The 16,633-nt window shown below is 36.2% G+C and overlaps 1 protein-coding gene across 2 annotated transcripts in view; it reads left to right on the top strand.

The window, feature by feature from the left end:
- The first annotated feature begins 7,547 nt into the window (after nucleotides 1-7,547).
- Nucleotides 7,548-16,633, top strand: part of LOC107044983 (guanylate cyclase soluble subunit beta-1) — an 85,214-nt gene continuing 76,128 nt past the window's right edge. The window contains exons 1-2 of one of the 2 annotated variants that reach the window (XM_015267066.1): nucleotides 7,548-7,696; nucleotides 9,506-9,579. In XM_015267066.1, coding sequence (XP_015122552.1) covers nucleotides 7,694-7,696; nucleotides 9,506-9,579 — 77 coding nt within the window. In that variant the 5' untranslated portion in view covers nucleotides 7,548-7,693. Of the gene's footprint in view, nucleotides 7,697-9,505; nucleotides 9,580-16,633 lie in introns of those variants that run through there. The other variant, XM_015267067.1, reaches the window with a different exon arrangement.

Below are 16,633 nucleotides of genomic sequence, written 5' to 3'. Positions count from 1 at the left end.
TTCCTGATGGTAAAATATTCCAGGTGATTGGAATATTATTTTCTTGAGGCATTTATTGCGGAAATATTAAGACGAGCCGTAGGATTAAGTTTAGACGTAGAGTTGTATCATTTTATTGCACTAACGCCAGAGCACGCTCATCGACGGCGCATGAACCTTCTAGCCGATGCATGCAGCCACATTTCGGGAAAATTTTATCTATGGGACTAACGATTAAGGCCCAGAGTGCGTGATGGTGGATGAAGGATGCTAGGGGAGTAGAGCAGTATATTTAAGGAGTGAAGGTGGAGCAGCGTAATGAGCGGATTTTGAGAGTGGGTTGTCAAAATTATGTATAGACGATAGAAGTTTTTGCGAAAGGCATTGGATGGATTAGACGGTCTATTTTAGAAATCCATAATCTTTGTACAATATTTGTAAGTATAGTGAATTAAAGTATGATAAATTCAACAGTTTTAGCTTTAAAAAAGTATCCCCACGTACAGTAAGCAATTTATTGATTAGTAACAAAGTCTGTCAACCCGACAAGTGCGAAGCGTGCCTGCCTGTCGTGATCTGTATCAGGTTTGGAAATCAGGTCCTGATCATGCTTTGCGGTACATTTCCTATCTGGCTTTGATGGAGTAACCTTGACAGGGCCAGATCTTTATTACGGCACAGGGAACCAGGACCTTACCAGACAAGAACTAAGATTTCTACTCAGGATAACCGGGAGCGAGCGAACACTGCGAAAACTAATGTCTGAATTCCAGACACTTTTGTAGACGCTTTTCAAACACTTCTGGGATGATTTTATAGACACTTTTGAGAAATTGAAATGTGTCTGAAATTGAGATACAGACATCAGTTTCAGACACAAGTGATATTTGAAATTTTCAGACATCAGTTAGATTTTCAGACACTTTTAAAGATTCAAAGGTTTCTTGCCATCTGCCATCTTAAATTCAGATAGTTGTCAGATACCTAATTGTTGCAGTGGATGAGTGACCTTTTCAGACATGAGGAATTGATGTTAGGACAGGGGGAAATGAAGGACGGCAAGTAATAAAACAGATATACTTTGATAATTACTGTGTGTTTAATGACACATGTTCACTCGTAGAGATGAAAACCAGAGGTGAAAAAACTAGGTTAGGTTACATAGCATGTACTGACATAAAGTAAACGGTTCCGTGGATAAAGTAGGAATTTACTGCTTCTTCAACAGAAATATCTTAAAAATTAATGTTTCAATGGACTTTGCCGTCCGAATCAGGTGAGATATCTTAATAGTGAAATGTTTGAATAGCTCATAAATAACTGAATTTCAGACATAGAAAATATCTGAAAATCAATACCTGAAATTGTTCAGACACGAAAAATGTCTACCATCATTTGCAGACAGAAACGGTGATTAAAATTTTCAGATATTAGTCAAATTTCCAGACACTTTTGAAGATTCAGACGTTTTTTACCGTCTGACATCTTAAATTCAGATAGCTGTCAGACACCTGGTTTATGTAGTGAAGCGAGCAATCACCCCCTGATTTTTGTTCTCCGATCAACATTCCAGGATTCTCAGAAACCTGAATAAGCTATAGTTTATACACAAAAATGACTACCATTCAGAGTGATTCCTTCGCCCACTGCATGAATGCGTTTTCATTTTCAGTTTTCTGCACCTTTCGTCGTTTATTTCCGCATCTCCGTTACGCCTCAGCTATGTGAATGTGTTTTTCCTTCCGCACACAGCGAGCCCCTCTCTTTTCTCGTCGGAATAAACTTAAAACCGGGTCACCACTAAATAATGGATTACCGAAGCTCTCTTGCGCCTCGGCAAACTCCAACAGAAAGACTCAACTCTTTCGTGACCCCCCCCCCCCTCAAATATTCACCTGCCGGGTGATACAAGGAAACTGTGCCTTCTGAGTTTCCTCCCGCCGTTTCTTTCTCTGGCTTTATATTTTGCTTTCATTCGTGTTTTTTCTGTATTTCTCTTCTAGGTTTTATACCGGGCAAATTTTTCTACTCGTTAAATTTTCACGGTGCATTCGACCATATTATCGCGGCTTTATTGGGGCAAATGTTTAGCCTTTGTTCTCGCAATTCATGGGCCATTGAATGCTGAGGAAGCAATCAAAATTGCCGTTAGTGAGGGAAATGAAAAGAGAGGCGTGACTGAATTTTTAATCGTATTAAATTTTCCGTGGTGAATCTTGGATGCTCTCAAGAGATTTCAAATCGTTGCTGGGGAATTCTAATCTGCGTTTCATAACCCAGTTATCAAAATATTCAATTGAAACCGTTTCATACGCTATTTTCGGGGTGTTTCTAATGTGAACATTGTTTAATTTATTGGAAATTCAGTGAAAAGTCACCTCTATGTCGTTAGGTAGTATTATAATTTTTAATGGGCAAGCGGGAAAAAATACGTCGAAGGAGACATCCAATCAAAAATTGTCCCGAATCCTGTCGAAATATCGGTTTGAATCAACTCGGATTGAATTATGCCGGGAATCGACTTACTTTGATTCATTATCGTCGGCATCAATCAAGTTTTCCTCGGAGGGATGCAAACACAAAGATCTGATTCAAGTCGATTTTTCGACCTACTTGAGATATGATTCGACTTGATTCAAGTCGATTCGTCGACTTGATTCTCTCAAAAAAAATAGACCTGAATTGAGTATAAAATATATTTGAATCAAGTGCTCCTCGGGCTAAAGGAGGATAATTCTAAATGAAACAATAATATTTTTTCTGCAAATTAGATAATATTCCTAAAGAGACAAACTAAGTTTGAGAGAAGGAAAGAAAGTTAGTACTTTTCTTCGAATTCATTGCGATTGAGAGCACGTGACGGTTATATTTCAGAAATATCTGAAGATTCTCCCCTGTATTTATTCAATTTTGTATTCATTCAATATGAGAATCTCTGATCCATGATTCACTGAATCGGAGCTTTTATTATTTTCAGCAATTTTCTCATGATTTGACACGAAATGAATGATTTTTTGTGATAAGAAATCCTCACTTTACCGTCAAGTGTTCATGTTCAGGTTCTGAACATTTCAAAGGATATTACTCAGTCTGACTCATTATGCGGAATTGTTATTCCAAGCGTTTTATCCTTAAGAGATGAAATATTTGATGTAAGAAATTAGTTTTATGATATTATGTCAATATTTTTCTGAGTATGGCATTGGAAAGAATATTTAAAATCACCATTGAATTCAGTTAAACAATTATTTTTTCAGTTGTCGTCGAAAAGGGATCGGTCAACTTGTGTGATTGGCAACATGAAACTTGACACTCGTGAAAATCCCATCTCACTCGTATCAAAATATACAAATTCGAACTCCTGAGGACAAAACTAGTTATCCTGACACAAAACATTAGAAATTTTGAATTTAACGAACATAATGCTTCCATTCGGATGTAAAAATGACGATCAGGTGTGAGGGTTAAAAAAATTTTCACAAAATAACAGAAGTCTGGGTCAAAAATGAAAATTGAAAATAAGGGTAAAAAAAGCCCAGAAATAATGGGAAGAAAAAAATTAAAAATAAGGGTCAGAAGTAAGGGTCTCAAGGATTTAATTTACAAAATTAAGTTTACAAAAAAAACATTTCTTCTTTTCTCAGGCAGAAGAACAATTTCATGAACCATTATTTTTGATCATCTTCAACATTTGAAGAAAAGTGTAGTAGAAGAAACACGGATCAATTCCTGAAATTGAAGGGAAAACAAGTGGAACACACTTGTCAGCTCTTTTGTGTCACGCAGAGGGACACAGAGAAACAATAAAAATAGCGGAGTTTCCGCGTGCGACAGAGGAATACTAATTTCCAGCGATGGCCCATATAAAAAACTTGCTGATTTTCCCCTAAAAAAAATGAATTAATCGGAAATTTAATGATAATTGGATCTACAGCGTGAAATATAATTTGTATTAACAGCAAAATATCACGAAAATTAAATTGAGTATTGTTTTCTGTTATCGATAGACAGAAAATCCAATTAAGATTTTAATTTCGCGTTTATAATTTCAATGTTAATATCAATTATTGCTACCAACTGACTATCAATCAGTTTCTCTTTAAAATTTCCATATTCGGTAAATTCGAAGAAACCTCATTTGTTATTGATTTTAGGGAAAAATTAAGTAATCGGATGGTTTAATCACCACCTGTGATGAGAAATTATGTAAGGAAACGATAAAACGTAATGAGTCAGATTTGAGATTTGTATTGATTTTGTATAGGGGACAGTGCGCTTGTATCGCTTGGCGGACAATACCGCTCACCAGGTATTTTCCACAATTGTGAGCATTAAATTTTTTGCTTTTTCTTAAGAAGTTTAACTTAATGAATCGATGTAATTAAAAAAAAACAAGATGAGTATTTCCAAAACAAAATTGAAATCGGTTACGTATTTTTTGAGATATTTAAGAAAATACACGGAGAGAAGAGCTATGGTAAAGAGTCCCATGTTAAATTTACGATTTGTACGTATTATTAAAATTTAGGAAGCATTACTATGCTATGGTAATGATTCCTATGGGGTATGGTATTACATGCAATGGGCCATGGTAAGTCGCTCGATGGTAATGAAGCCTATGAACATAGGAGAAATTACTATAGTGAATAGTACCTTCTACCATGTTACCGGGTAGAGTGTGCTATTAATTATGGTAAAGGGACCCATAGTCGTTTGGTAAAGTTTACCATAGTTTATAGGAGAGATTACCATGCACTATGGTAACATGACCTATATTATATGGTAAAACGTGAAAAAGTCATAAAATGTCACGAATATAAAAGATAATGATCTTCAAATAAGAATGTTTAAAGTCAAGATTTTTTTTTTTTCGATGTAGATGAAGAAAATCGCAATTCGTTTTTATTTCTTTTTCAATTTTCATTTAAAATTAACAATTTATATTGGATCATTCAATGATTAAAAAATTGCGGATCAAATGATTAACGATGACGTTAATCATCAATTTTTTAGGAAGAAAAAATGCTTTTGTATTTCAAAAATAATATAATCATCATAAATTTCGATCAATAATGACTGAAATATTGCAATTTTCTTTTTTTAATCATTTAAATTTATCTAACAGTGATAAAAAGGTAGTACTTACTTCGGTGCCAATTGAATCTTCTGAGATGCTGAGATCCATGACTGTTTTAATTGACTCTCAATTGTTCACTGAGCTCTGTGTACTATCGAACCTTTGATCGCGCTCATTTTTCAGACGGATTAATAGAGAATTAGCAACTATAACCATACACTACAGGAACACTTTCCACATCCGTGGTACCCTTTCCCATAAATATGGTACTCGTTACCATATTTTTAGTATTTTCTACGATATCGAGAAAAGGAGAGATTACCATGTGGATGGTAATCAGTACTATTTATACATGGTAATCTCTCCTATAATAATGGTTGTCGTTGCTATATTGTATAGTAATGCCTACCATGTTCGAATGGTATTGATTACTATACAACATAGTACACTTTACTGTTGAACATAGTAAAAATTACTATTGAGATTGACTTAGAAACCCTTTTACCATAATTTATGGTAACCTCTACCATATAAAAGTAACCCCTACATTCACTTTTCTCCGTGTAGACTTAGGTACAAACTTGAACACAGAATTACGTATCCCTCACTTTACTTGCGCTTAGAGAGGAAAATATTTTGATTTGATATGTTCCGTATAAGATACTAGAAGATTTCCATTTTTCATGACTATTTGAGTACGATTCCTGATGTGAAACACGAATGTTCGATTAGAAGGTATTGTTCCTTATCAAAATAAAAATATAGAAATTTGGAATAAGTCAATTTGTTAATAGGGGCACGTATGAAAAAATCGTATAGAAATTTTCTATACTAATTATTTCTATATAATACATAAATTTTTACATAAATTTTTGTTTTCATTCGAACGATGTCTAAACGCTCCAAAGGAAAACGTAGAGAAATGTCGCAACTCCATACAAAATGTTTCTATACATGTGGTAGTGTGTCGTATAGGATCAAACCTATAGAAATCGTATAGAAATAATTTGTATAAAAAATATCCATATAGTAATATCCGAATATCATATACGAAAATCCTATAGAAATTCTATACGCAATTCGCATTGAAAATTTCTATACGATTTTTTCATACGTGCCGGGCTGCGAAGCGAAATTGAGACTTTCATGGTGCTGTCGAGTTTTCATAAAAATTGGATGAAATTTTATTTTGTTTTGTCTATCTATTCATCCAAAAAATGGACGCAAAACACACGTGAAAAAAAATAAATATTTTACCAAGTTTTATGACCGATGTTTTTAATTGTTTTATTAACTGTAACGAGTGCCCATTCGTTTTGAAATTCAATTGATGTGCAATTAATAAATAAATTGAGGACAGAGTGAGTTCTCATTCATACCTATAATCTGCCAACATTTCAGATTTCTTGAAATTATTTTAGTCTTTTCATTCTTCTACAGGGAGAGAAATTTGTTAGAAAAATTCTAGGGCTAGCACGGGAAAAGAGGCGCAAAGCGACGGCCAAGAAAAAATTACAGTGCCGGCACTAGAAATTTTTTTGGGGAAAACGTGAATTTCTCCCCATACCTATTTCTGTGAAAATTTAACAGATATCCCTAGAAATTTTACCAGAAAATGTCCCTCCTTGTATTTTATAAAAGTTGACCACCAGGTGGACGCTCGCACATGCACACGGAGTGGTCAAACTGCGTATTTTTACGTTTCATACCATTCTACATAAATGCCAAGCAAAATTAGAGAATCTAAAAATAGAACGATTTCAATACAAATCCCAATAGGTCGATATCTCTCTATACTAGAAAAATCTGAAGCGACTTCCAGTGATGAAAATTTGATACTCGAAATTAAAACTCCAAAATTAAGGGTCACTAGGGTCAAACTAATGGTCATGAGGGACAAAAGAACGGTCATGAGGGTCAGATTAAGGGTAAAAAGGTCAGAATAAGTAGCATGGGGGTCATATGAAGATCACATGGAGATCATCTAGGGATTGGTGAGCGGAACGAGCAGGGGGCGTAGCCCCCTAACTAACACAAAAAATCGGAAACTTAAATTTGAACGATTACAAAGCTTCAAATCGAAAGCAAAAAACCACTAATTTCTGAAATTGAACATAAAATCAGTAAAACAGCTCATCCCCTTTAACATCTCTCTCCCTCCAACACAAAGTCATAATAAAAACAGTAGAACTTCCAGGTGTTACAAAGGAATACTAATTTTTAGCAATGACTTAAAGCAACTCCTAAAAGCAAAAGAAGAAAATAATCGCACAGGATGGGTATATCTCGGCTGTGGGTCTTAGTACATAGGTACCAGCACTACTTTCCTCGTACACCACAGCAGGGATGTGCGGAGGGAGAGAGTACACCGAAGAGGGAGAAAAAGCTCCCTCCTCGTTCCGGAGGAGTACCTAGGTGGCGCCATTGGCTCGGTGGTAAAATCGATACTTATCGTCTGCTACGAGCAGTTGAGTCGCTTGCAGTACGCGTCTCGTGTGCATGAGGTAAACACGCTTTCGTGTACTATAAAAGTCCTCAACCCATCCCCACCACCGAGCAGTTCACCAAATGGCCATTAGAATGGAATGATAATAATTGTGGGAGCTGACAACCGGACAACTGCTCTCACTGTCGATCATGGTACGTTCATTTATTGATTAAGAATAAAAAATAATGGGTAGGACACCCACTATGAGAAAATTGGTCTGTGGATTTCAAGTAAACAATTTCAAAATTTTCGCCAACTGATTTAGATGAAATTTTCGTAAATCTTGGTCGAACAATCAGTTAATTTTTGAAGTATTTAATACAATTCCAATTTCCAAGCCTGTATGACAATAAAAATTATTGAGAATTTATTATTGAATTTAATGTGGAATCGTTGCAATGAGTTTGAAAATTCCAGCTGTCATTGGAGTGCCATTCAATCTAAATTTATTTCAAATTCATAACATTTATAATTCCCAAGCAACTGTTCCTCAAATTTCAAGAACTTAACATTAGCTCTGAATATTGATTATATTCATTAAAAATTGAAATGCTAGTCCACCCACACTGTCAGAAAATTATTCCGTGGATTTCAAGTGTACAGTCTCGAAATTTTCAATAACTAATTTAGATAAAATGTTCATAAATATTGACCGACCAATCAGTTAATGTTTGAAGTATTCAATACAATTCCAATTTCTAAGCCCATACAATTATTGAGAAATTATTGAGAATTCAATTGAATTTAGTGTGGAATCTTTACAATGAGTTTGAATATGCCAGTTGTCATTGAAATACCATTTAATCTATATTTATTTGACATTCATAACACTGTTGATCATAGGTTCATACGTTCATTCATCCATTAAAAATTGAAATGCTAGTCGACCCACTCTGTCAGAAAATTATTCCGTGGATTTCAAGTAAACAGTCAAAATTTTTGATAACTCATTTAGATAAAACGTCCATAAATATTGACCGACCAATTAGTTAATGTTTGAAGTGTTCAACACACTTCTAATTTTCAGCCCAAACGATAATGAAACCTATTGGAGATTCAATTGAATTTAATGCAGGGTGAACAGTTCCCCAGTTGCTGGACGGTTAAGAAAAACTTGAGTTTCGTGGTAGGATCTAAAATAAAAGATTGACCCAAATAATGAATATGATGGCTTCCATACCTTCAACAAAGTTTTAATTAGCAAAAAACAATTATTTAAAGTCAAAATCACAAAACAAAGAATGATCAAATTAAGAAATAGTTGAATGCGGCCGAAACCGCAATTTTCTGGGCAACTGGGCCATTTTTTTTATCCACTAAATGTCCATTAATAGAAAAAATAATTGATCACATGATTATACACTAGTAATATTATTGAAAAAATTAATAATCAGTACAATTTTCATTTTATTATTTATATAATATTCAATGGAAGTAAAAATCGTCCAGGCACTAACCCCCGTCCAGAAATTGACCTGTTTACCCTACAACCGTTCCAATGAGTTTGAAAATTCCAGCTGTCATTGAATTACCATTCAATATAAATTCATTTCAAATTCGTCTCATTAATAATTCAAATGCAACTGTTCCCTAAATTTCAACGAATTCTCAATATTATAATAAATGTACTCATAAGTGGTTGATATAGTCATTGCATTTGTCAGTAATCATTAGCTGTTAGATTTGAAATGCTCTGTAATTCTTAGTAATCTAAACAAAATAACAATATTCGCACTAGACATTTTTTATTCATTTTTATTTTCATTTTATTTTTTTTTTGTAGAAGGAAATGAGATTTACGAAAAAAGTTATCATAAAAATGACTTTATCTTACTTGAATTCCAAGATATTTAATGACACCGTACTTTGAAGTAAAACAATTTTTTTTATTCCAATTCGTTTTGTTTATTATTATTATTCCAGTTCGTTACTTTTAATAAATTAATTGTTTACATGCGCAGTACGGTTTCGTGAATTATGCCCTGGAGCTCCTAGTTGTGAAGACGTTCGACAACGAGACATGGGAGGCAATAAAGTATGTTGATATTTATACTTATAATTGATGTTTCATTCTACTTTTCAAATTACTACTGTAGTTAATGTGTGAGTTTAGAGTGGTGTCAGCTTTCTACGCGAGGAATATTATTCATGAGGGTTTTTTCTGTGTTCGGATGTTATATATCCGGGGTTTCGGGGGTTAAGTACTTGCCGAGTGCCTGTGCACTCGACGCGTGCACTTACGTGCCCACGTGGAGGTGATTATTCTATGAAAAGTTTTATTCTGTTTCCCCCCTGGTGCATTTTTTATTCTTTCACTTTGTGTCCGGGACACTTCGCGGAATCTCTTGCCTTGCGGGATGGCACGAGATAACGATGAAAATCTAGTTTTCCCGTGGCTGATGCTCCAGGCGAATTTACCTCCCCGGTGGCCATTAGGTAGCGATCATTGCGGGCTCGGGTGACCACTGACATCGATTGATTTTCCGGTTAATAGACTCGATGCTCAGGCCTCGTTTACGAGAGAGGGAGGGTTGTTGTGGTCTCGTTCGCTGTCGGGGGTTTTCGTGTCTCGTGGAGGATCAGGTGAGAAATTGACTGACACGTGATTGGGGAAGGTATGACTAGGCAACTGTCACGTTTGAGATTGGCTGATGCACGGAGAGAAATATTCAGTAGTAATACCCCAAGAGCTTCAAAATTATCGGGTATTTCCCGATAGCTTCGTTGCAAACAAATGAGGGTGTCAAGTTTCACAGATTAAAAAATCCCGAGCGCTTGCGCGAGGGATTTTTCTGCACAACTTGGCACCATGGTTTGTTTGCAGGGGAGCTTGAGGGAAATACTCGATTAATTTTGAATCTCGAGGGGTATTTGTTGGATTATTTTTCCCAATCGGATTTTGGCCAAGCAGAGTGCAGTGGACAACATCAGGAGGTGAATTGGGGAAGATTTCAACAAATTATGTTAATAGAATAACCCGATTTCCATAGACTGTCGAATATAAGATTCTATCTGAAATGAGCTGAAAGAATAAAGAGCTACTGCAGAATATTCAGGTAAAAAAAATGAAGAACTACTGCGAAATATTCAAAAGCTAGGAGGAAATATCCGAAATAAAACTGTCGGGTAGCCTCAAATACTGCGCTCTGATTGGTCGAAATCTGATTGGGAAAAATAATCAATAAAAATTACGTATCTTTTCTGTAATTCCGGAGCGAAATGTGATTGTAGGAAATTTTACGGAAGTGTCACGAAATTTTTCCGGAGCGTTCCGTATGTTAGATCTGAATCTCCTGTGAAAAATTACAAAACCGCCCCTTAAATTTGCTGAGTCGATTCCGTAGTCGGTGAGTGAATTGTGAGTTCCGTAATTTTTACTGAACATTTCTCTGCGTGTGGTAAGAGTATTTTGATTTTAAGAAAGAGTATTGTTTTACTTCCGAATGGAAACATTGTATTCGTCAAATTCGAAATTTTCAATATTTCAAATTTGCTATTTTTAGACCATGTCCAGATACACGGAGAGAAATATTCAGTAAAAATTACGGAACAATGCCCGTAATCTGCAATGGGGAATCGTTTTCTGGCAATTTTTACAGGAATGGAAGAGAAGAAATGTGAAACGTTCAGTGAATTTGCAGGTTCATCACCGAACAAAGTACGAAATTGTCACATAATTTTTCCCGAAAAAGTAAAATCGTACAGAAACTTCCGGACTTATTAGCCTCAAAAATAAAAAATTCTTGGATTCGTTTTAAAAAAGCGTATTTTACGTTCAAAATAAGAACGTAAATTATACCTACACGAAGCGTCTTTTATGAATATCAAAACGTAAATTATGTTTATGTAATCGTAATTTAGGGCAATTTTGAGCGTAATTTACGCTTCAACTCCAAACGTAAAATTAGAAATCAAACGAACTTACCTGTAAGTGAAGTTCGATTGTAATTATATGAAGTCTCGTTCGAAGGGATTACAATGATGATAATTACTAGTAGAAGTTCAGAGTAAGATTTTTTTTTTTTACTTTTTATTTAATCCAAAACTATCATATATGTTGTAGATATACTATGTATATATATATATTATATATATAACATTATATATATCCATAAAGCCTAGACACTGAGGCTATAACTAAGAGAACAAAAACTGTTGGTCTATTAAACTTTGTGAAAAGGAAAAAACAAAGCATAAAGTTGGAAATCCATTAGATATTTCCTTTATCTCCTAGAACAGTAGACACGAAAGTTCCTTTCTCAGCAAACACAGGTCTATCATAGAATTTTGCGAAGACCCTCGATTTGTCTGACCAAGATGCTGTCTCATGAATGAGACCTATATCAATACCTTTTAATTTAGCTGCAGAGGTAGAGGCATGTCTTGTGCTATGAGCTGTTAAATTATTGTCTATACCCGCCTCCTTGAGGCTGCTTTTTATCCACCTGCTAATGGTCTGCAATGTCGCAGGATTGTGAGGATTATTCAAGGTTACAAACAAAGTATCTTCATTATCACGTAAATCTTTGCATATCTCTAAATAATGAATGAGAGCTCTAGCTATACAAACTTTAATTCTTTCCTGAAAAAATGGAAGAAAAAACCTGGGCTGCAGAGCCCCTGGTTTGGAGGTTTTGATGATGTCAGATACGTCAATCTGAACCACCGACTTAAGCACTCTAATATTGTGAAGTTTGATAAGAGAAAGAGTTTGAACTCTGTGTGCAGTAGCTAGAGCTAGTAAAAGGACGAGTTTATAAGTTTATTGCTTCAGACTTAAGGATTCTAGTGGATCTAGAGATTCAGTCCATTTCAAGGCTATTTCAGCATCCCAAATAGATTGATATTTGGGTTGAGTTGGCCTTAACTTAAATACTCCCTTAAAAAAACGGGAAAACATGGAATCTTTAGTAACATCATCATCACAAATGAAAGTAATCGCTGCTCCATCACTATTTAGTGACCCGAATGAAGCTCCCGAATTGAAACGAGCAGTGAAAAATTTTAATAAGGAATTCTTGTTAAAATCCAGAGGATCCCGCATGGATGAGTTATAGAAAACCCACCAATTTTTCAGACTTGAGTTGTATTGACGTATTATTGATTCCGCCAGGGAAGAAATCATAATTTGAGTTGTGTCCTCTTATAGGCCTTTTCTCAGGTATGTTAACCGCTTAATCTCCCGCAAACCAGGGAAAGGTGATGGGCCAGAGGATATTTCATGGACCTGCAGGGTGATAATAACAAATCAGCTGATGGTGTGAAGATTATAGGATCTTCACAGAGCATATCCATGAAAAATGGGTACCAAGGTTGAGATGGCCAATGTGGAACTACCACTACTCCAGAGGCTTTATCATCTCTTATCTTGCGTAACATTTTAAGAATCACAGAAAATGGGATGGGAAAGAACGATGGGAAAGCATAAAAATTGAGGTCTGTCCAATTTACAGTGAATCCATCCACCTTCCAAGCCTCTGGATCTCGCCTCCAGGAACAGAATTTTCCAACTTTAGCATTGATTGTTGAGGCGAATAAATCCACCTCAGGAGAACCCCAACGTTTAATGATTTTTCTAAAGGCAACGTCAGAGAGTTCCCACTCCATATCAATACTCGTTGAGCGAGATTCTCTGTCTGCGTCAACGTTGTCCTTTGAAGCTACGTACTCTGCATCTATCCAGATACGTTTTGTCTCACACCATTGCCAAATATTCCTAGCTAAACGATTCAGTTCAGGGTATTGAATCCCCCCATATGTCTGATGTATGCAAGGGATGTGGTATTATCAACTCTGATTAAAATTTCGCAATCAGAACAATCCGATGCGAAAGAACGAAGGGCATAGAAAGCTGCAATTAATTCTAAATAATTAATATGTAATTTGCGTTCCCTCACAACTAGCACCCCAGCCAGTTAGAGAGGCATCCGAGAAAATTTCTTTCTTGTATCTCAAATTTCTAATTTTGAAAAAGGCAGAGGGGATTTTATTTCTCCACCAAAAAAGATCTTCACGAGCCACTCTCGACAAACTCATACTTTGTTCGAAGTCCTGATCGTTTATAAGTAAGGCTAAAAATTTTCCTCTCTCCAAAATCTTTGTATACAGAATGCCATATGGAACTGCCGGGCAGGCTGCAATTAAAGATCCAATGAGACTTGCGATATCTCTAATTTTAAAAGAGTTTTTAGATAGACAAGCTTCGATCGATTTTATCAATTGTAGTTTCTTGGAGAGAGGTAATTCAATTGTCATCTTATCTGAGTTGATTAACATTCCTAGGAATTTCCATTGTTTACTTGGTTCTGATCTGCTTTTTTCTTCATTGATTAAAAAGCTCAGAGACTTCAATAAGTCTTTTGTCTTCTGAACATTGATTTTACAATCTTCATAGGTTTTACCTATGCACAAAATGTCGTCCAGATAAATGGTAGATAATAATCCTTGGTTTCTCAAGAAACTGACTACAGCTTTCATTATTTTAGTAAAAACAAAAGGACTCGAGGTCAATCCAAAAGGCAGACAAGTGAATTTATAAAGATTGTCACGAAAAGTGAATCTTAAGAATTTTCTGCTATCTTCATGAGTATTGACGACAAAATATGCATCCTTGAGATCCAAAGTGCACATAAAAACCTCTTTGGAAATGAATTTTACAGCTGTTCGCAAATCCTCCAGTTTGAAATGTGGAGTTTTAATTGATTTATTTAAAACTTTCAAGTTGAGAATGAAACGTTTAGAATCGTTAGGTTTTGGAATCAAGATAAAGGGTGAAACAAATTGACCCTGGACTGCAACACAACGTTGGATAGCTCCACAACGTTCCAATTTTTCAATTTCTGTATCCAAATTGTTATAATCTTCTAATGAAAATTTATTAACTTGGAAAATCCTCATTTGATCAATCTTTTTAAAAAAGGAAATTCTATAACCCTTGATGCAATCCAAGACAAACTTGTCTTTTGTGATCGAAAGCCAGGCTTTTTGGAAATGTTGTAAACGTCCTGCAGTTCTTACCTCAAGATCTATTGTTTTTCCTGGGGAGTTGACTGATTTTTGGGAGGGGGTGAATGGCGAGGGTTTACTGAAGATTTGGAGAACTTGGTGGCTGCTTGAGGCAGCTTTTGCCCCTGATTCAGGGTTCTCGATCCTCGAGCAGGGCGATTCCAGTTTACAGAGCGAGCATTTTGCTTGAAAAGGCTCTTTCTTGTAGTCAAAGATGGAGTCACCGATGACTGAGTAGAAATTTCTTTTCCCAACTTCTCAGCGGTTTTTGCAGTCTTGATAACTTCCCCCACCTTGTGCCCATAAAGGAATTCACCCGGAGTTGTCTTTTGGAGTAAGTCCTTTACTTGTTTTGTCATGGTCGGGGCTATGTATGCCTTCCTGGCTGACGTGATTTGGAAATGAATTTGTGTTAGGAGTTTCCCTGTATCTGGTAACAATTCCACCAGCTTCAATCGGTCCACCGGCTCCACATCATCATAGAGAATCATTGTGAGGGCCTGGCCCAGTGCTGATAAAGCCGAACCAGCAAAAGATCTCAGCATTCAGCAATGGAGCTTCCAGAGAAAGGTTCCCTTTTCTCGCATATTTACTCAAAAGTTCAGCTTTTGATTCTTTTGATAGACCTTCTTTGATCATTTTGATCCATCTGATAACTAGATCAGGGTGGAGCGCAATATCCTTTGGCTTCCCTTCATCTGGTTCATCTCCCAACAATTTTCGAGGTTCGTCGTCTAGTATAGGCTCATTCGACGTTAAATCGACTATATCTGCTGGATTTTTATCCACAGGCGACCTCGTGCCCTCCCCCAAGGGAGTCTTGCCTGATAGGGAACTCTCGGAAATCTCAGTAGTTTCTGTAACCTCAGGAGAGTTCTGGAGAATCCCATTAGGATCTGTGTTCTGATCCTCAGTTGGGGGATTAAGGACCTCCTCCTCATAGAGCAAACCCTGAGGTTTGTGTTGTTCTGTGGAAAAAAGATCAACAGTTTTACGATGCACTGGACGTTATTGCCTCCTACGTGCAATTGTCACCAGTCATTGGAGATGTAACTGCATTTTTATGCACTGGATGTTATTGCCTCCTTCGTGCAAAGATTACCAGCCATTGTAGGCGCTAACGTATCTCACTCATGACGAGTATACGTAGCCCTTAGAAGAATGTAAAACAAAAAAAATAGGCGTAAAAGAAAAGTTACCTTTGGAGGTTAGATCACGCTTGTGATCCAATTTTTCTCGCAATCTCCTTATTTTCTTGACAAGCTCATCTTCTGAGTACTTGTCACGTTTTCTCTTTTTCTCCTTTGCCATAATTGGAAGAGAAATCACAGTTTTTAATATTTTGAATGGAAATATTAAAATACAAATGCTCTCAACGTTGTGTCTCTCTCGAGCACAAAAAACGTTATGATTGTCATAGCGTCCACGAGGGTGCCAAGAAGCGCGCGGGGCGCATTTTTTCGAATTGCTCTCTGAAATTGTGACTCGACCTGGCATAAGCGGCGGTACTACTACTAGTAATTATCATCATTGTAATTCCGAGAACGAGACTGAAATATAATACGCTTCAGTAAAACGTAAAAGAAGACTTCTTAAACGTGATTTACGTTTAGGTTTTTCTGTGTATAAATAAAAACAAAGACTGCACTGATTAAAAATGATTACCACTTGATTTCCAAAACCTGGTTCCACATATGGTAATCATGTGATTACAGTGATTACATTGATTTCACTGGGATTACTATCGATTACATCAGCGAGTGACACCACGATTACACCTGTGAATAGCCCCTCGATCTTTCATATGGTAAAATTTGCCACGATTTTCTAGACAATTTTGATTCAACTTTTCTCTCCGCACTGATAGAAAGGATTAGGGTAATTAGCTAATATAGCAACTCCAATTTTCCCGGGATACTGATAGGTACATATTAAGTTTTTATACGTGATCTTGAAGTATTCCGACGTATAATGTGTCGGAAACTGGCTGCTATAAATGAATCTAACCTCCTTGAGCTATTACACTTAGTAGCGTGTATGCTCATTTAGAAGTACGGGACCTCCCATTTTACGCTTTTACTTCT

Source organism: Diachasma alloeum, unplaced genomic scaffold (genome assembly GCF_001412515.2).
Source record: "Diachasma alloeum isolate Michigan unplaced genomic scaffold, Dall2.0 Dall_scaffold_00857, whole genome shotgun sequence".
Classification (NCBI taxonomy): Eukaryota; Metazoa; Arthropoda; class Insecta; order Hymenoptera; family Braconidae; genus Diachasma; species Diachasma alloeum.
Note: the sequence above shows the minus strand (reverse complement) of the source record. Positions and strands in the feature narration are given on the sequence as shown.